General features: G+C 37.2%; 1 protein-coding gene across 1 annotated transcript in view; it reads left to right on the top strand.

Moving 5' to 3' along the window:
• Nucleotides 1–18,794, top strand: part of LOC106947472 (uncharacterized) — a 146,982-nt gene that overhangs the window by 106,951 nt on the left and 21,237 nt on the right. The window contains exons 19-30 of the mRNA XM_015032488.1: nucleotides 1,997–2,138; nucleotides 2,601–2,770; nucleotides 3,015–3,130; nucleotides 3,809–3,972; nucleotides 5,095–5,245; nucleotides 10,874–10,942; nucleotides 11,506–11,595; nucleotides 11,847–11,975; nucleotides 12,856–12,986; nucleotides 13,585–13,670; nucleotides 15,808–15,934; nucleotides 17,024–17,120. Of these exons, the coding sequence (XP_014887974.1) occupies nucleotides 1,997–2,138; nucleotides 2,601–2,770; nucleotides 3,015–3,130; nucleotides 3,809–3,972; nucleotides 5,095–5,245; nucleotides 10,874–10,942; nucleotides 11,506–11,595; nucleotides 11,847–11,975; nucleotides 12,856–12,986; nucleotides 13,585–13,670; nucleotides 15,808–15,934; nucleotides 17,024–17,120 (1,472 nt within the window). The remainder of the gene's footprint in view (nucleotides 1–1,996; nucleotides 2,139–2,600; nucleotides 2,771–3,014; nucleotides 3,131–3,808; nucleotides 3,973–5,094; nucleotides 5,246–10,873; nucleotides 10,943–11,505; nucleotides 11,596–11,846; nucleotides 11,976–12,855; nucleotides 12,987–13,584; nucleotides 13,671–15,807; nucleotides 15,935–17,023; nucleotides 17,121–18,794) is intronic.

The following is an 18,794-nucleotide window of genomic DNA, read 5'->3' as shown; positions in this document are numbered from 1 at the left end:
TTTTATTGGTTTAGTGCAGTTTGTCACAGCAAAGGGAAAAATAACAGAGAAAAACTGTTGAAGAACAACTCAAAACCACTAGTATTTCCTTTTTCTCACCCTCTGTGCAGGCTACTCCACACACAGACTCGTTGCCATGGCAACATACAGCAACAGCATTAAATGTATCAGGATTTATCATCAAAAAACATTTTCTACGCAAAGAACAGAACATTTAGTTTGTTAGTTTTTGTTTTCAGGTCTGATGATTATTTTCTGATTGTTAATAAGTGATTGCAGTGGTAGATTAGCTACCTATGGTATTAGCTACCGATGCTATTAGCTAAGCTAATGCTGCGGTAGATTAGCTATTTTTCTGTTAGCTAACTTAAACACCTGCTCTACTGGTGTGTGGATATCCTTATTTTTTTGTAACTTGAACCGAAATACACCAAATTCTGCAGCAGCTCTAGATGTTGAGTTTGTCAAAGTCAAGCTAGCATAACTGACCTGCTTCTCTCTTCCTTGGTTTTAAGTAAAACATTATCCTCACCTTGTTATTTAGTTGTTGTAGTGTTGACAAATAGTAGCAAAGAACTACGTCCCTTTTTTTTTATTTGTCATTCGCAGATTTAAGATTTAGAGTGATATATTGAGAACTTTATAGCTAAAACCAATGCTAATCATCGTTAGCGAGCAGCTTTTTGACCTCCAGCAGGGAGATTGAGGCAAGATTTCGACGTTATGCTTCAGTGTATCTATAAGTTAGAGGTGCAGAAAATGCCTCATGCCACATTCTCGAAAATACATTGAGAGAAATGAAAACCGTTTCAGTGACTCGGAGGTTGTTGTCACAAACTCCTGTGGCTGTGTGAATATTACTCCATGTCAGGTTTCTGCAGATACGAACATCAGGCAATGTTTACCTCCAGTTCACCCAGCATCAAGGCGACTGCTGTTACCAAAGCGACCAGACACATCCCAGCGTGTCGTAGCAGCGGTGTTGCCATGGCACCCATCACAGGTTGTCTCTCCAATCAACAGTGATGAGCCCAAAGATGCAGAGATAACCTTAAAGCTGGTCCTGAAATTAATTCATGGTCACAGGATTTCCTTTTTTTTTTCCTGCTCATCAAGGCTGAAGCACAAAACAGACTTTACCATCTGCAATTAAAAAAAACACTTAAAGGATAAAAAAAGAAATTTTTTGAGCATGTCCTCTTTAAATAATTAAATCAGACCTAAATTGATGTTGCAAAGTGTTTAAAGTTGACAGTTAACTGACAGGATATGTTTTTTGATCTCCACAAATTAATTTGGGACTTTCTCCCACAATTGATGTAAAATTCCCTTTGATGTGATGTTATCAGTCACCGCCAGTCAGTCAAAGAATCGAGGAAAGATCACATAGAAATCAAGAATATTTAGAGTCACAAGTTCAAGCATGATAGACGACGATTTATGAATTTCAGTTTCCAAAAACCAGCAAAACTATTTTCACAGTGTGGCATGAAAATACGTAACTTTTATCCAAACTAAAATAAATTGTGTGGCTCTGTCACGTAAAATTATGAACTTTTAAAAGTCTAAGCAGTATCAAAAAATTTTTTTGCTCACACAGAATGAATATTTCTGATTTTCATTCCTTAAAAAATAAAATCTAATTTCCAGTGTTTCCGGTCCACCTTCTCTGCTTTCTAACTCGTATTAAGGCTCCGTGTTTCTGTGAAGGTTTTCTTGCTGCCTTGTTGCACTGGATGACTTTAGTTAATCGCTTTTCCCCTGCATCTGCCTGTGAGTCACGAAAACTGTTACGAGTCTTTGCATAACAGTGTGGGTGATATCTTCTGTTTTGATGAGAGTGTGTGTGTGTGTGTGTGTGTGTGTGTGTGTGTGTGTGTGTGTGTGTGTGTGTGTGTGTGTGTGTGTGTGTGTGTGAATGAGAAAAAGAAAGAGTAGGTGTTTGTTTTTCTTATGCAATTTCCACAGTCATGGTGTGTTTTCGTTATTCCCTCAGTGGTTAGCGCTCAGGGTCTGCAGGCCAAGGACCGGACCGGCTCCAGCGACCCGTACGTCACCATCCAGGTGGGGAAAACCAAGAAGAGAACAAAGACCATCTACGGAAACCTGAACCCCATCTGGGAGGAAAAGTTTAGCTTGTGAGTGCAGATTTTTGGCTGCTATGAAAAACAGTCCTGCTTGTTATGCCCTTGTTTAAAATCGCTCACACTGCAAACCCACGGTGGTGATATCATTTGGTTCAAACCTCTCATATCTGTGAGGAAATCAGTAATGATTATCCTGATTTACCTTCATCTGATTAACACCTTTCATCTTTAGAGACACAGAAAATCACTATTACATTTCCTCACTGAAGTAATCTTCAAATGTATGTGAGTACTCTGAACACTTTTGATTCAAAAGTTTAGACACCCCTAATTAAATGTAATTTGAAGTCAAATCCTTAAGTGATTTAAATGAGATTGTTTGGATCATCTACCTTCACTTTTTGCTCCACAAGTCAACTTGATATCAACACATCTAGCTGCAGAAACAACTGGACAGCTCTAGAGACATTTCCTCTCTTCATTTTTATGTTTATTCATCTTCTGCCTCTGCAGCGAGTGCCATAATTCGTCGGACCGGATCAAACTCCGAGTGTGGGACGAGGACGACGACATCAAGTCGCGAGTGAAGCAGCGACTGAAGAGAGAGTCGGACGACTTCCTGGGTCAGACCATCATCGAGGTCCGAACCCTGAGTGGAGAAATGGACGTCTGGTACAACCTGGGTACGTGTTACTACAAAACAATGTATAAACAGAGCTCATTAAGATGCTTTCCTTCCTCAGCATGCCGTCAAGTTCTGCAGAAACCTACTAATTACCCATTAATTTACATCAGGTGAAGAAAACAAAACATGAAGCTGCAGCAGTTTTACTCATTCATGAAGGAAAAGGTTCAGCTCAGGTCATGCTGAGTGACGCAGGGCTTTGGCTTCACTGTAAAACTGTGACTGTCTGTTTTCGCTGTCAGAGAAGAGAACTGACAAGTCGGCGGTGTCTGGTGCCGTCCGCCTTCAGATCAGCGTGGAGATCGAGGGAGAGGAGAAGGTGGCGCCGTACCATGTGCAGTACACCTGCCTTCACGAGGTACAAACTGAAGAATCAGGGTTACTGACTCAGAATCTGAAAGAGCTTCGATCAAATTCAAATTTTTTAAAATCATAGTTTGCACATTTTTGTATTTCTGTTTCAGTCTCTGCTGCTTCTGAAAACAGCCCACGTTGGCCTGTCGCAATAAATCAATAAATCAATCAATCAATCAGTCGCTTCATAAATTAAAGCTAGCATGATTTCCATTTGCATGATTTATTGATTTTCACCTTCTACCAAAAACTGGATGATAAAAATCTTCAGTCTGGTTCTTTGCTCTCAAATAGTCAATTTAAACAAAATTGACCTTCAAAATTTATTTTATTTGTTGTTTCTGTTGTTTATTTATTTTTAGGTATTTAAAATGTCTTCCAATTCCAGTGTTAAATGTTAATTATAATTTAATGTTTATTGATCTATGAGAATATGTTGGTTGTCCAGGAGGCTCCACTTCTGCTTTTCGAAGATGAGCTGTTGCATAATTGCACATCTGTTAGCAGACATTTTCGAATGTGAATGTAAACGTTGGGAAGCAGCAGAGTGCGATGTAAAATATGTTGTAGTTAATTTATGTAATATAAATAAACTTAATTGAGTTTGACTTGAGCTAAAATCGAAATGCAACTTTATATCACCAAACTAGCTTCTAATTCTTTGAGTTTTGTTTTCTTTCAGAACATGTTTCACTACTCGACGGACATCGAGGGAGGCGGGATGGTGAAGATCCCGTCCGCTCAGGGCGACGACGCGTGGAAAGTCTACTTTGACGAAGTTCAGCAGGAAATTGTGGACGAGTTTGCGATGCGCTATGGCGTGGAGTCCATCTACCAGGCCATGACGTAAGCTAGCTGCTTGGTGCAGTTCACCAATTAGTCCTGGATTTTAGCTCAATTAAATCAGGAAACGCTTCATATTATTGTTTCTGAGCAGCTCTGTGTGCGTGTGTGTGCGTGTGTGTGTGTGTGCGTGTGCGTGCGTGTGTGTTTGTGTGCGGGGTCAGTGAGGTTAGCGAGGTTTTCATGAACTATAAACAGAATGCAAATCAGTTTATCTCGTGTAATGAGAACGTATGACCTGCTGCGTTTTCCCCCTCCGTGTGATCAGATGGAGAGAAAGACTCAGAGCGCACCGGTGATGTGAGCAAATGCAAGCTGATATAATTTCATCAATAATCCCAGAATTAGATGAATTAAAGCTGAACCAGACTTCACCCCAGTGGAAAAGGAGCTGTTGAGAAAACAAAGAAGCTAATGCTAACTTAAAACTGGGGTTGAAACACAAAGGTTTTACTGAAAGAGAATGAAGTTGTAGTTAACTCAAACACAAAAAAATAAGAAATTAATTATCCAAGGTTTTTCTCATTAAGCATGGATATTATCTCATTAAAATTTATTTTTTTTCTTCTGATTTTTAGAAGGTTTTTTTTTTTTTATTGAAATAGATTTTTTTCCCCTGCTAGGAGTATAACTATTTTATCGTAATTAAATAACAGTTATATTAGTATGGCCTACACAAACCTAAGTTGTCGCTAGGACTGGGTGATGAATCGATTTGATTAAGTAAGCGAATACTTTGTTGTTAAACTCGCATAAGGAATGTTTGGAATAAAAAACACTTTTTACATTTTCTTTCTGTCATTTGTAATTTAATTAAAAAAAAGCGAGAAATAAAAACTGGAAATTAGATCTGGTAGTAAAAAAATCTTAATTTAATTTTTACACCTCCAGAGGTTTCTGCTTTGCTGCTTCTTAGAAAAGTCTGGAATTGCCATGGCAACCAAAGAACGCCCGGCTCTAGCATGACTCAGCAGGTTTTTCTTCCCTGCTTTATTCTGAATCCCCCAATCCGACAAACCGAAATAAAGCCGTGCTTTCCGTTGGTTGTAGTTACCCTGTGGAAAAATAAGGTTGTTTATTTCTTTGCCATTCAGAAACGTTGACTGTTTTCCTCCACCCCTCCAGGCATTTCTCCTGCCTGTCGTCTAAGTACATGCTGTCAGGAGTGCCGGCAGTGATGAGCACCCTGCTGGCCAACATCAATGCCTTCTACGCCCACCCCACTGCCTCCACAAACGTCTCCGCTCCCGCCAGATTCGCCGCCTCCAACTTTGGGGTGAGTGGCCGCCGCAGTCACGGGGAAACAAACGCAGCATTTCTGTTGTTTTCCTCACGGGACGCCGAGTCGAGCTGTCAGTCCGTTTGGAAAAGTGTCAAAATATTGCTAGTGTTTATTAAATTGGAGAGAAATTAGTGACAAAAACTGAGAGAGAGGTGAAACATGGAACATTTGTGCTGGTTAATTTATGTACTCAATGTATTATTTGTGGTTTATTTAAAACGTGGAAGCATTAAAAGCTTTTCTTTTTGGCTTTTTTTAGAGAGAAAGTTTTGTAGATTGTCAAAATAATGTGACAATGGATTCAAATTAAGATGTGCATCCATTTTATCGAATATTCACATTTTTTAAGATTACATTTTTTTAAGTTCTGGATTTTTTTTTCACTAATACACTCATTAGATTTCAATAGTTCAGTGATGTCAGAGCGCCCGAGGCGGCCATCTTGTTTGACAAGCTTGTTTGATAGATTCTCCATGTTTGTATTTTGAAAAAAGTTGTACAAAAAAGTCATTATAATTCATGAAAAAAGTTTTTCCAATTTGAGAAAAAAAATCATAATATTAACAGAACAAGACTTTTAAAAAAACTAGAAAAAAAAAGTCGTAATGATTGTAGAATAAAGCCAAGATATTATCAGAAGAAAGGAGTAAAAATACGAGAGTAGCATTTTTTATTATTTGACAAGTCATAAGATTACCAAAATAAAGTGTTAATGAAATGAGAAAAGTCCTGTAACAGTAAAGTCTAAATAATATGAGAATAAAGTCATAACATCAAAGCTTTGCTCTCATTAAAACAACTTTTTTTGTGTGTAAATTTATGACTTTATGTCTTTTCTGCTAATTATCTAAGTTTTTCTCTAAGTTTGAGTTTGTGCACATGCCACAGTTTCTAGATTATAAATTATACAAATACTTGATATTTTTCAGTGAAATGAGACAAATTCCAGAATGGAAAAAAAATCACATTTCTTTTTCTGAATGAGGAACAAAGAATAAACCGTCGTTACAGATGAATTGTTTTATTCTGAACATTACAGTTTGTTAAAGTAACCTGCACAGTTCCAGCAGGTTCATTTTCATATTGGATCTATTTTTCATCCTTACTTTGTCACTTCCTGTGAGACTTGGTGGTTCTGAACCGCGTGTGTTGGTCTAAATCGGACCGGTGGCCATTTTGGGAACCGCAGGCAGGCATGACAATTCGGCCGGACTTAATGGCTCCAGGGTTTTCTGCCAATCGTGACAGTTTCTCCTGTCCTGCTCGGTTCTGCTTTAACGGGTCAGAGGAAGCAGACAGGTCCGCTCTCATAATGAGAAATGGTGTAGGAGTGTTTTTGGATTGTCAGCTCAATAATAAGCCCTGCTGGTTAGTTTGTTTGTCTCATTAGGTTCTCCTGACTAAAATGTTCCAGTAAGCTGTTTCCCTCCCATCTGGTCAACTTATAGGCTTTAATAGGTGGAAATGTCTTAGTTATTATGAAATAGTAGAATAAAATGATGCATTGCAACGTTTTTCATCCTGAATTAGCTCAGTGATTGGTTGTTTATTAATTAACGAGGGTGAAAACAAACCTAATGGAGGTAACCAGTGAATTGTTAATATCATTAGTGGAAAATTCCCAAATATTTTAGTAGTAAATACAAGTCAGCCTTTATTGTACGGAGGACCAGAAGTGACATAATTAAATATAAAAGCAGAAATTTAAATATTTTGTTTTTCCTTTTAGTTACACAGGCATTTTTGTCAAGAAATGTAAATATTTAGTTTTTCTATTTCCTTATATATGCATTTTCTTCAAGAAATGTATTTCTTTTTTGCGATTTCCTTAGACACGTGTTTTCATTAAATGTGTATATTTTCTTTTGGCTTTTCTTTACAGATGTGTTTTTGTCAAGAAATGTCTTTGCTTTGTTTTATATTTTCCTTTTACAAATCTTTGTTGAAAAACAAAATACATACATTCTTGACGAAAACACGTGTAACAAAAAGGAAAAGCAAGATCCACGTATAACTGCTTTTATTTTTAATTATGTCAAACTTGTTCAGGGGACAAGAGGCGCATAAGATATATTTTTTCTTCTAATTTCGTGTCCCCAACCCTTTCTGATGATGTTAGCATGTGGGTTAGCAACAAAACACAAGAGAATTGGAAAAATTTTCAACTTTTGTTGCTTTCTGCTGTCGTGGAAAACCTTTACGCATAAATATATTCTGGGAATCGGCCAATCAGAACCCAGACCAGAACATAGTCTCATGCTAGATTAGGAATTAAGAAAATAAATATAATTTGTGATTAAAAATTTGCTCTGTTTAAACAATACTTTGATGAAATAGTTTCAAATGAAACTCTCAGTTGAATTGCTCAGGATTTCTCTCACTGAAGGTACAAAAACATGTTTTCAAGCCTATAATTTTCTCAGAATAATAGATCCCATATTTCTTGTCCATATATTTTTTATCTTTGACCGCAGATAAAATACCAGAGACAGCAGGGAGTCCGTTTTATTTTCTGTCTCGGTTTTGTCTCATTTAATGGTTACATTCTGATTTCCTAATGAAGTTGCAGTTTCTCTTCTCTGTCGCTCCTTATAAAAAATAACATTTATCCCACTGGATTCTCTTTCTCTGATGTTTTTGTTTCTCAAAAGCAAAAATAGGTTTGCATTATACAGACTCCGTATTATCTGTTATCTGAAAGCTTCCTAAAGCTGTGTGAAGAAATTAGTGCTTTAAAAATATTTCAGTTGAAGAAAACCTTTTGAAGTTTTGGGGTTCATATATACGTATTATATCTAACTGGAAAGCTAAGAAACTTGACATTTTTATTATGTTTGTCAACGAAGGACAAAAACACAATTATAGAGACAGTAAATGCTTTTAAACCACCCAAATATGCAAAATAAAGTCAATTTCTCTGTTTGTCCAAAACCATCTTGCGTCCAAAATCTGGACAGATTCATAGATTAGTTAAGGTAAGATTTTAAAGTGGCAGTATTATGTTTTTATCCCAGCCACACAGAGCCATATTATAGCACAATTAATAACTACATTACCTTCAGTTGTTATAAATATGACTTAAAGAAAATTTGACTCCACATTTCAATGCCTTGAAGTTGGGTCTCTGTCTCTTTAAGAAGCTCCTGCTCTTTCTGATTCTCCGCCTTCAGAAAGTCATCACAACATGGCTCCTCTATTAATCATTTATCAACGTTTTTACCTAAGAATTGGGTCTTATGATGAGTCAGTAGATGCACAGTGTCACCAGGTGTTTGCTAATTGCTGCTGGCTAGTCTGAAGGAGCTGAGTGGGGGAGGAGCTTCATCCTCTAAGGCGAGGCTTGGTCCACCCAGGCGTTTTACACAGTTGATTCCCATGGAGATTAGAGGATTTCTCAAACATGCATGAAAGAGTCAAAGCAACACTCCAGGTATATTTTATATAAAACATGATGTGAAGCTAAAAGAAAAGTTGATTTTACATGATACCGTCCCTTTAAGAGGAGTGGCACATGGTTGAGTAGAATACAACTTAATTTCTTTGCAGTTGTTAGTTGGTGTGTATTTTCCTTCTATTTTTTATTATTTTTTGTCATGACAGACGTGACTCACAAAGCCGTTCTGCACGCTCTGCGCTTCTCCCTCTTTGTCTGTGTTGCTCCTGCCTACATGGGACGCTCCAGAGCCATAACAAAAAACAAAACTCTCAGGATTATCACATTTTTTGTAAAAATACAAGGATTTTTTTATTTTTAAGCACAGAAACTTTCTTAGTATGCCTACAAACATTAGTTTCCACTTTTCTGACAGTATAAAGGCAGACGTCAAACGTAATTTTAAATGGTTGCATAATAAAAATGCTGCATTTTGGGAATCTTTTCCATGTCTTGTAACCAGTCAGATCATAAGAAGTGAGAGTGGAAGCCCAGCTTTGCAGTAATCTGAGATAAAACCCAGTCTGGTTCCTCATTTTGTTGTCCAAGTCGTGACTCCCTCCGCAGCAGATAACTCTCCCTCCAAGCAGCAGGTTCTGTCTTCCCCGTGCCATGCAGATACATTTGTGCAGCCAATGCAATGTGGAAGAAAGTGGATAAAAATAAGCATTGGGGATACCGCTGCTGGCCATAATTCAGATGAGAGAGCCGAGTTAGAGGATCCAGCAGCTCCTGTACGCCTGATTTTTAAAGTGAGATCAATCTGCTTTCAAATGGCAAAACCATAATCGGAACATTTTTTGATATTATCTTCAAGTAAATAAACTAGCTTCAATGTTTGTGATCCTAAAAGCTGTGAGTTTGTGTCTTTCGCACAGAAACAGAGCAGTCCTAATTGCTCCATTTTGTAAGTGAGATGCAGTAGTACAAGTGAATTGAACAGAATAAATATTGATTTATGTGTCATATTTAGGGTTTGAAAAGACCCAAGAGCAAAGACAGGACTCGATCGAAATTTTTAATCAAGTTAATTGCAGGGTATGTCATTGCATATTAATCTGAAACTATGTATCATTAACATTTTCAAATCAAAAACCATTTTTGTTGCTAAATTCTTCAGTAGATAAACACAATATTTATTCAACAATAAAAAAAAAAGTGATAATAAAAAGAATGTAATGAGTCCACCAGGTTTTCACTAATTGGTGCTGGGGGAGCTGAGTGGGGGTGGAGCTGAGCCTTGTAGGCGGAGCTAGCTCCACCCTGGCATTTGCGCAGCTGAATGGTTGCCATGGAGATTAATCTATGTAGTTAAGTAATCAAAGATAACATGTTAAAGTTCAGGCTTTAATAAAGACAAAGTGAACTTAAATTATCTACAAAGCAAAAAGGAAAAAGGCCTGTTAATAATCTAACAGAAATAAATTCAATAAACTAATAAGCTAAAAGGAATGAACCAGTACAGCAACACATTTGTAACAATAATGAACACAGAGACAATAATGAACACACATACATGGTAAAACCTATAGAACATTAATACAATTGTGGGTTAGATTTCCCCAAAATGGCAAAACTTTTCATATACTCGTTAAATTTGAACTTTATTAAAAGTAATCTGCAGTTTTGGACCCCACCAGTATTGTACCTTTATAAGTTAAGGTATATCTGGCATTAAGCATTATTTACATCTGAAACAATGAATATGTGTATAGCCTGTTAGTGATACTGAGATAGTATCATAAATAAAGATGTGCATCATTAATAGTGTGAGTAACTGATGCTGTTGCTTTATTAGCTTCCATCTAATGGAGTTTCTAACAGTTTCTTACTGTTTGCTCGTGGAAATAAGTTGATTGCTTATAATTAATCTTCTGCCTGGTGTTTGATTACACATTAACTTTGCAAATTATCGGTAGCAGCTGTTCAGTGTTGTGAGTTTAAGATTCTTTCAGTAAAAATAACTGAATAAAGGAAGTTACCCGTCTATTGAGGAAAGAGTTATTTGTAATCTCTACGCAGCATAATCTGAATATTACATTTGAATTGCATTTTGCACATTTTCTTTCATGATATTTTCTGTTTTTGCATTTCTGCAGTGTTTCTCACGCATGGATTTTCCTTGCAGTCTGAACAACTCTAAGAATCCGTTAAACATTTCTGTGATTCTCTTGGTTTTGCTCCAACAGAGGGATCGTTTTGTGAAGCTCCTGGATCAGCTGCACAACTCTCTGAGAATCGACCTCTCCACGTACAGAGTGAGTGGAAGCTTTTGGCATCGTCAGCATTTGAAAATAAGTGGTTTTAATGCAAGAAAGGAAAATATTTCCTGGGAAAAGAATGCAAATTATCTATATGAAAATGGAAACTACAAATTTTTCTATAGAAACGTCAAAATGAATGTCTAAAATAAAGTTTGTTGTCATTTAATGTTATTGGCTTGCTGTGTCTGTTGTTTCTAAGTCTTTAGGATTTGCAGGACATGTTAGCTGGATGTCCAAAACTTTATTTAGTTCTTCTGCAGGAAATGCTTTGATGTCATTGTTCAAATAGCGTAATAGGGAATAGAGAAATCTGAATGGGTTGAAAAATATGACCCAAATCAAAACAAAGATTTCTACATGGCACCAAGAGACGATAAATGAAACTTTTCTGCAATCCTGGAGATTCCAAATGTACAACAAAGTGTATTTAAGGGCGATTTAAAGTTTTGTTGGAGTAATAAATCTTATCCTCTACCAGTTATAAAAAGTTTAAAGATGTTAGTTTTTAGTGTTAAATAAAATGTGATATCCGGAGATGTTGTGTGTTTTTGATGCAGAATAACTTCCCGGCCAGCAACAAGGCTCGACTCAGCGACCTGAAATCGACGGTAGATCTTCTCACCAGCATCACCTTCTTCAGGATGAAGGTGACAGAAAAACATCCAACTTATGGAGCTTCATGCTGTGAATGAATTAGATGGAGCACAAAGGAACATGACACTGAATTTTGTAGTGAAGTTAAGCAAACAAATATGAGCAATTTATCCTCCACCAACATTAGTGATCATGACAGGCCTGGGCCTCCATGTGGTTTTAACACCATGATGTTTCATGAAGTGTTTCTGTTGGTTCTGTTCGCTGCTGCCCCTCCTCCCGCTCACTGGCTGCTGACGTTCAGGTGCTGGAGCTGCCGAGTCCGCCCAGAGCCGCCAGCGTGGTCCGGGACTGCGTCAAGGCCTGCCTGAACTCCACCTACGAATACATCTTCAACAACTGTCTGGAGCTCTTCAGCCGCCAGTTCCAGCCCGCCGGCCCACAGGCGAGTCTGTCTGCAGCTCCTGATCAATCAGCTTCATTTACTCACATCTGTGATCCGTTAGCGCTCTGAACAACTCTTAATGCGACCCAGAAGGTTGTGCAGCTGCTAAAATAAAAATAAATCAGACTTATAGAGTTTCATTAATATTTTAATGATAGTATTTTTTATGATCACAGATATCTTCTCTACCACAAAGATCAAATATACAAATAAAATATAATAGAATGAAAGAAAAAAAGATAATCCACAATATTATCTGTTTTAATCCTTAATTTGTTCCTTTTTGTCTACATTGTCAGATTAAATAAAACACTTTCACGACCTCCAGTGGTTTTGGAAAATTTTCTGATGGATTTCAATATTTCTAAATGCATTTAAGGATTATTATGTGAAGTAAAATGTATTCTCACGGATGCTGCTGCACAAACTAATGGACTAATAAGAGTCACCATCAGTGCCTCTGAATATTTTATAACTTTGCTCTGAAATATGTGTCTGTTAATGAGTGGAAACCTGTTTTTCTGTCTTTTTATTGTGCATAAATTAACCAAACGTTTAATCTTTTTTCTTCATTTTTAAATCTCTTTCTCTTTCTCACATGCTGTTTTTATTTTAATTATGTAAAGCACGTTGAAATGCCATGCTGCTGAAATGTGCTATACAAATAAAATTTGATTGATTGATTGATTGATCTTAACAAAGATTGCACAAAGTCTTCTTTTTTGTCAGCTACTCTAATTTTTTCAAATTGATTTTTCTGTTGCAGCCTGAGCAGGAAAAGAAGAAGAAAAAAAAGGAGAAAACTGAGGGAGAAGCAGAGGATGGTGAAGAGGAGGAGGACGAAGAGGAGGAGGAAGAAGAAGATGAGAAAAAAGAGGAGAGTCAGCCTGAAGAGCAAGGCCCGAGCATCCAGAACCTGGACTTCTGGCCGAAGCTCATCACGCTGATCGTGTCCATCATCGAGGAAGATAAAAACTCATACGCGCCCGTCATCAACCAGTCAGTACCGACCGCTTTGATTAGCACATCTACTTTATTTCACTCACCTGAACAGACTTACACTCACTTTCATCATCAATGTAAATTCAATTTCTTTATTGTCACTTCAAATTAGCAAATCAAGATTTAATTGCATGACATTTAGTAAAAAATTTTATTTTTCTGACATTCACTTCAACTTTTTATTGAGAAAGTTTGTCCACCAGACAACATCAGAAGTCTTTAGATTATTATTTTGTAACTCAAATATGGCAGCAATGATGACAAAAAATGATTTTATCTTCTGCTCTGCTGTCTGCTCTGTTGATGAGTTACTCATGTCGGCATGCTGGATGCTTGAAGAATTTGACTTCTGTCTGATTCTTATGTAGAGACTTTTATATTCCCAGAAAGGCAGTCAATGCCGAAATATGGCATAAATAAAGAAACACAGTAAAAGCAGCATTCCCTGTCCTGGTCAGCGGGACGCTGTGAATTCCCAGCACATACACACTATTCAGAGCACAGGAACCAAAAAGAAAACAGATTCACTAAAACTACTTCAGTTTTTCACATTTAGACGTGTCAATATTTAGCTGTTCCTTTCCGACCCTTTCAGATTTCCTCAGGAACTGAACGTGGGTAAAGTCAGCGCTGAGGTCATGTGGACTCTCTTTGCTCAGGACATGAAATACGCTCTGGAAGGTAAAAACACGTTGAGCGGTTGGTACTATCTCCATCCAGCCTCTAAATCCTCGCCATCAACTCTCTTCTCATTCTTCTTCATCATTTTCTTCAGTTTTGGATAAAGTTGATCACTATCGCTGGAACAATGGTGAGATTAGAGGCAATGTAGCTGATAGTCAATAGGTGTTTATATTATAGTGCATTAATCATTGTTTCTATTTCTATGCAACATATTCAGGGTATCATCATACAATGTTGTTAACATGCTTCACCCAAACTAGCATTAAATATTGTTATTCCTTTCTTAATGGGATTCCAATTAAATATGTAAAAAAAAAAAAACTTCTGTTTCAGCTCAGAAAGTCTTTTTTTTTTTCTTTTTTTTTTTCAAATTTCTGAGCATATCAAAATTTCAGATTTTTTTTTCCTATCAATTTCTTAACTTCCTTGTTTTTTCTAGAAGATTTCTGAGATTAATCTCAAAATTTCCAAGTTATTTGGTGGAGATGTAATGTGTTTTTTTCTATGTACATTGGCTCTAATAAGCCATCATAGAAAATCTGTTTAAATAAAGATTGAATAAAAATAAATTAAGAAAAATAAACCTTATATTCAGAATATTTAGGGTTAAATCTCTTTGGAAAGTCACTCTGAGAGCTTAAGAAGTCAATGCTAACTGGGTTAGCGCACTAGTAGTATTTGTTTATCTGACAGACTGACATGCTAATCTTTGTAGCTAGCTGCTAACAACAGCGTTAGCTTAGAAATTAAGATTTGTGGCCTTCCTCTAGTTACCAACTCATTTCAGGTGTTTATTGTTAATCCTTTTTTAATGAGCAGTAGAGATTTTTAGGTTGTCTTAGCTGTCATGCTAACAGCTAGCAGCTAACTGACAGCATGCAGCAACATGTGGCCACGGTGAAAGTGCCTCTGAAATGGGTTGAAACTACAAGAAGACATATATTTAATCTGACTGAATGAAACCTTTCTGTGTTTTCTCAAACTTTCCTCAAGCTACATTGTTTACAAATAAAAAACTCTTTCACTGTAGCTCTACTGAGACTTGTAGAAATCCTGCAAAATGTTTTATCCTGAAGTATTAGATCATTCATAAACAGTGATATTTTTTTTATCCTGGTTCTGGATTTGTGTGACATCAGTGTTATTTTATAAATTCATCCTCCTCTGTTTGTTAACGCATCACGCTTTCTTCTCGCTCTCTGAACTCTCTCTGCTTCACTCATTGTTCTGTTGCCATCTCAGCTCCTGCCACATTTCACATCCGCAGAGTTGATTTTTATGCTGGTAAGACTTTCTGTGTGTGTGTGTGTGTGTGTGTGTGTGTGTGTGTGTGTGTGTGTGTGTGTGTGTGTTCGTGTGCGTGCGTGCGTGCGTGCGTGTGTGGTTGGGTGTGTTTTAGCATTTCTCATTTTTTTTTCCACAAAAATGCCGCTTTTACAATGGAAACAGACAAAATGTCGTACTGAAGCACCAACCTGTGTCATACTGCTCAGTGGAAACTAAGCCTTGTAGGGACTAAAGTTATGTCCTAAATATGAATTAAAGTTAGGGTGTGTGAATTAAAGCTGCAGTATGAACCTTTATTTAAAAATACTGTTTTTTACATATTTGTTAAAACTGTCACCATGACACAGATAATCTGTGAAAAGATCGATCTCCACCTTCTCCCAAAGCCATTATCACTGTCTGAAGAAATGTATCGCTCCTGACCAAAAACAGCCAATCAGAGCCAGGAGGCAGGTCTTAGCGCTGTCAGTCAACCTCATGTACTCGCTGCTAAATGTGCTAACAACTTAACATTACACTAAAATCGTTTATCCGCCGTTATTCAAAATAACTTCACATAATATCACTGAAAATATATAAAATCACAAGAGCAATTTTGATAGGCTACCATGAACTTAAATTTATATTTTTGATGGAAAATAGACACTGTCTCCTCCCCTTTCAGAGCAATGCAATATTAATAAGAATCTAGTCAGTAACAGAAATCACTGAAATGACAAAATCCCAGAAATATCACGTCAGGTCTGAAGGGGTTCATTTGATTTGTTCTGATAAAAACAGGTCTTATGCTGCAGCTTCATGCTGTTTTCTTTGTTTAATCTGTATAATTTTTGTTTTTCTTTCACAGAGCATGAGAACCATAAGCTGTGTAAGTCTTCAGACTACATGAACCTGCACTTCAAAGTCAAGTGGCTGTACAACGAGTACGTGAAGGAGCTGCCCGCCTTCGCAGACGCTGTGCCTGAATACTCTGCGTAAGACGCTCTTCCTCTCCCCCTATTTCAAAGGGAAGCTCCTCCCCATCGATTTTTGATCGATTGTTTAATTTGTCCCCAATGTGCTGCGTGTCGAGCTACACAGAGGCGCGGCTGTTAGCGCTGCTGCTGCCTCGCTACAAGATGGTTATGGGTTTGAATTCACCCTGAACTCAGCAAATGTTTGCTCTACTAACTTTTGTCTTTCTACACTTCTATCAGTGCTCCTTCCCAAGCTACAGGAAATACTGATCTACTGAATAACAGATGTCACACAGTGCTAAAGTCTCTAGCCATTTCAACAACAACTTTAGACTGGTGAAGAGTACGACATTAAAGATGTCCTCTTATTCTTGAATAGGTTAGGATTATGGGCGTTTAAAAATCATGTTCAGACATTTTTTTGTGATGTTACATTCGGAAAATTTTGAAGCGACTCATTTTCCAGAAACCAAAAAACATTAACGCATTACTGAAAACAAAATATCTGGATGGGTTTTTTTTTTGGTTTTTTTATGCAGTTAAACTGTTTTTATAAGCAGTTTGAAACCCAAATCAAAGTAATAAAAACGTGTAAAATGTGAATTTTGCAAATGGTTTCTGAAAGGCAACAAAACACTTGTCTTTTCCAGCAGCCATTGTACATGACATGCGTTAGTAAAACCAGCTGACCACAAGAGCTGGAGCTCAGATTGAGTTGCTAGGTGACGGGTGGAATTCTGCTGGGGTTGCTAGGTAACGGCACATTCACACTCCGGGGTTTTCTAAAATGGTTCACTTCCTGGACTCTAAAAAACATAAACTTATTGCCAAAACCGACTTTGTGGGGTTTCTTAAGCATTTGCGTTGATATTAGAAGCAGTAAAAACCCAGATGGAAGTATAAAAATGTGAATTTTGCGTAATATGTCCATTTTAGCTAAATAGCATTGCAGCGTCATGATTTTCTTTCAGTGGACCAACCTTTTTCCGACTTGACGTGATCGTTCTGCCTGATGGTAGCTTGGGAAGGTTCCCCCTGTTCTTCAGGACATCTTTATTAGTACAGGTGGTGAGAAGTCTTTCATTTGTTCTGTCTGCGTTTTTGCAGGTGGTTCCTCCAGTTTGTTCTGGCCTGGTTGGCCGAGAACGAGGAGGTGTCGATGGAGTTCATGTCCGGAGCTCTAGAGAGAGACAAGAGAGAAGGGGTGAGTTTTCATTTAACAAAAAACAACAAAAAATAATTAAAAACTTTTAACTGAACCACAAGGTTGATCTCATGCATGTCGCTTCTTACTGCAAAACTCAATGCGGTGATGCTCCAGTGTTAAATGTTCTTAAACAATAAATCAATCAATTGAATGATAAATTAAAATTATAATATTCGTTAGAACAACACTTGTTAAAGAGATGCTCCCCTTTTAATGCCGTTGAAAAGTTGGCAAAACGCTGTAAACTGCAGCACTGTCTGCCTCTTTTGCCTGTTGTCCCTGTCTAAGCTGAATTTATATTATTGGTTACAGAAATTTCATAATCCATTTTAATTGCTGTTGTTTTGGATGTTCTGTTTCCTGATATTTAACATGTATTCCAGCTCCAGTGTTAAATGTTCTTTAGAAAATTAAGCTTGTTGTAGTTCAAAATGCTCTCAGTTTTTTATTTGTAAAGTTAAATTATGTTTGAAGCTGGTGTGTAAAGACGAACATACGACAGACAGGGATGGATGAAAATAAAAATCTAAAGAGGGGATAAAAAGCAGGATCTTCCAGGACATTTTCCTGAAGGCAGATCCAGTTTTCACACCAAACCCGTTAGTTTTGGCTCTTGTTGCCTCCGGCAGCTGGACCCACACTGAGACTGTCTTCTTCAGAGTTTCTTATCAGATTGTTGAATTGGACCCTGAGCGCAGCAGCAGAACAGAAGCAGTTAATTTACAGCGTCTGTCTGATGACCTCGAGGTCACAGACTCCCTCCTGGATCGTTTTATTGATTCGGGTTCAGCCGGCGCTTCTTTTGGCCACCTAGAGCCCAGTTTTACAGGATGATGGACAAGTCTGTTGAGCTGTTGGTATGTTCAGAAGCTGCACTTTATGTTCAGAGCCTTTTGGCATCAAGAGGCTCCTGGAAGCTACAGTTTAACACTGATCACTTTAGGGTTTGATTTGTTTTGTTGAACCCATTATGAATCAATAAAGTTTATTTGTATCACACATTTCAGCAACAAGGTAAATCAAACAACATAGAGTCACTAATTAGAGAGCAAACATTACATTTTATAGGGTGCAATCATCAATGGTCAATACACATCAAATAAATTGATCCAATACTAAATCTAAAAAATATGTTCTTGCTGAGTTTTCTGACATTTAAGAAATACAAGTAATTTGGGTAATTCTAACTTACCTAAAACAAAACAGGTTTAACTTCAGACGGTGAGGGAAAAATGTGTCTTTTTATTTGGTTTATATATGTCTGGTTCAAGTGGTGACAGAAATATAAAACTGTACGTCATCTGCACATACAATATATATTAAAGAGATTATGTGACACTTCATAATCTGAGCTGGTCAGATTGTGTAGATGCTGAACAAAAGCTGACTGAGAACGGAGCCCTGAGGGACTCCACGTGTGATTTTCACTTGCTTTGATTTATAATTACCAAATGACACTAATTACTAAGAACTATTTCATAAAAATGTATATATTAAACCTCTTTTAAATTAATAGACATGTTTTTCATATCAGATTTCTCCATCTTTAAATAATAATGTAGCAAAAATACTTTTAGTGAAATAATATGATGCCATTTTTATGTCATTGATCTCGTCAGTCTCTTTGAGATGTTTTAAGAGTTAGAGCACTGCAAAAACTCAAAATCTTAC

This window comes from Poecilia latipinna, unplaced genomic scaffold (assembly GCF_001443285.1).
Source record: "Poecilia latipinna isolate Pla-1442-1.1 unplaced genomic scaffold, P_latipinna-1.0 Scaffold243, whole genome shotgun sequence".
In the NCBI taxonomy this organism is placed as follows: domain Eukaryota; kingdom Metazoa; phylum Chordata; class Actinopteri; order Cyprinodontiformes; family Poeciliidae; genus Poecilia; species Poecilia latipinna.
Note: the sequence above shows the minus strand (reverse complement) of the source record. Positions and strands in the feature narration are given on the sequence as shown.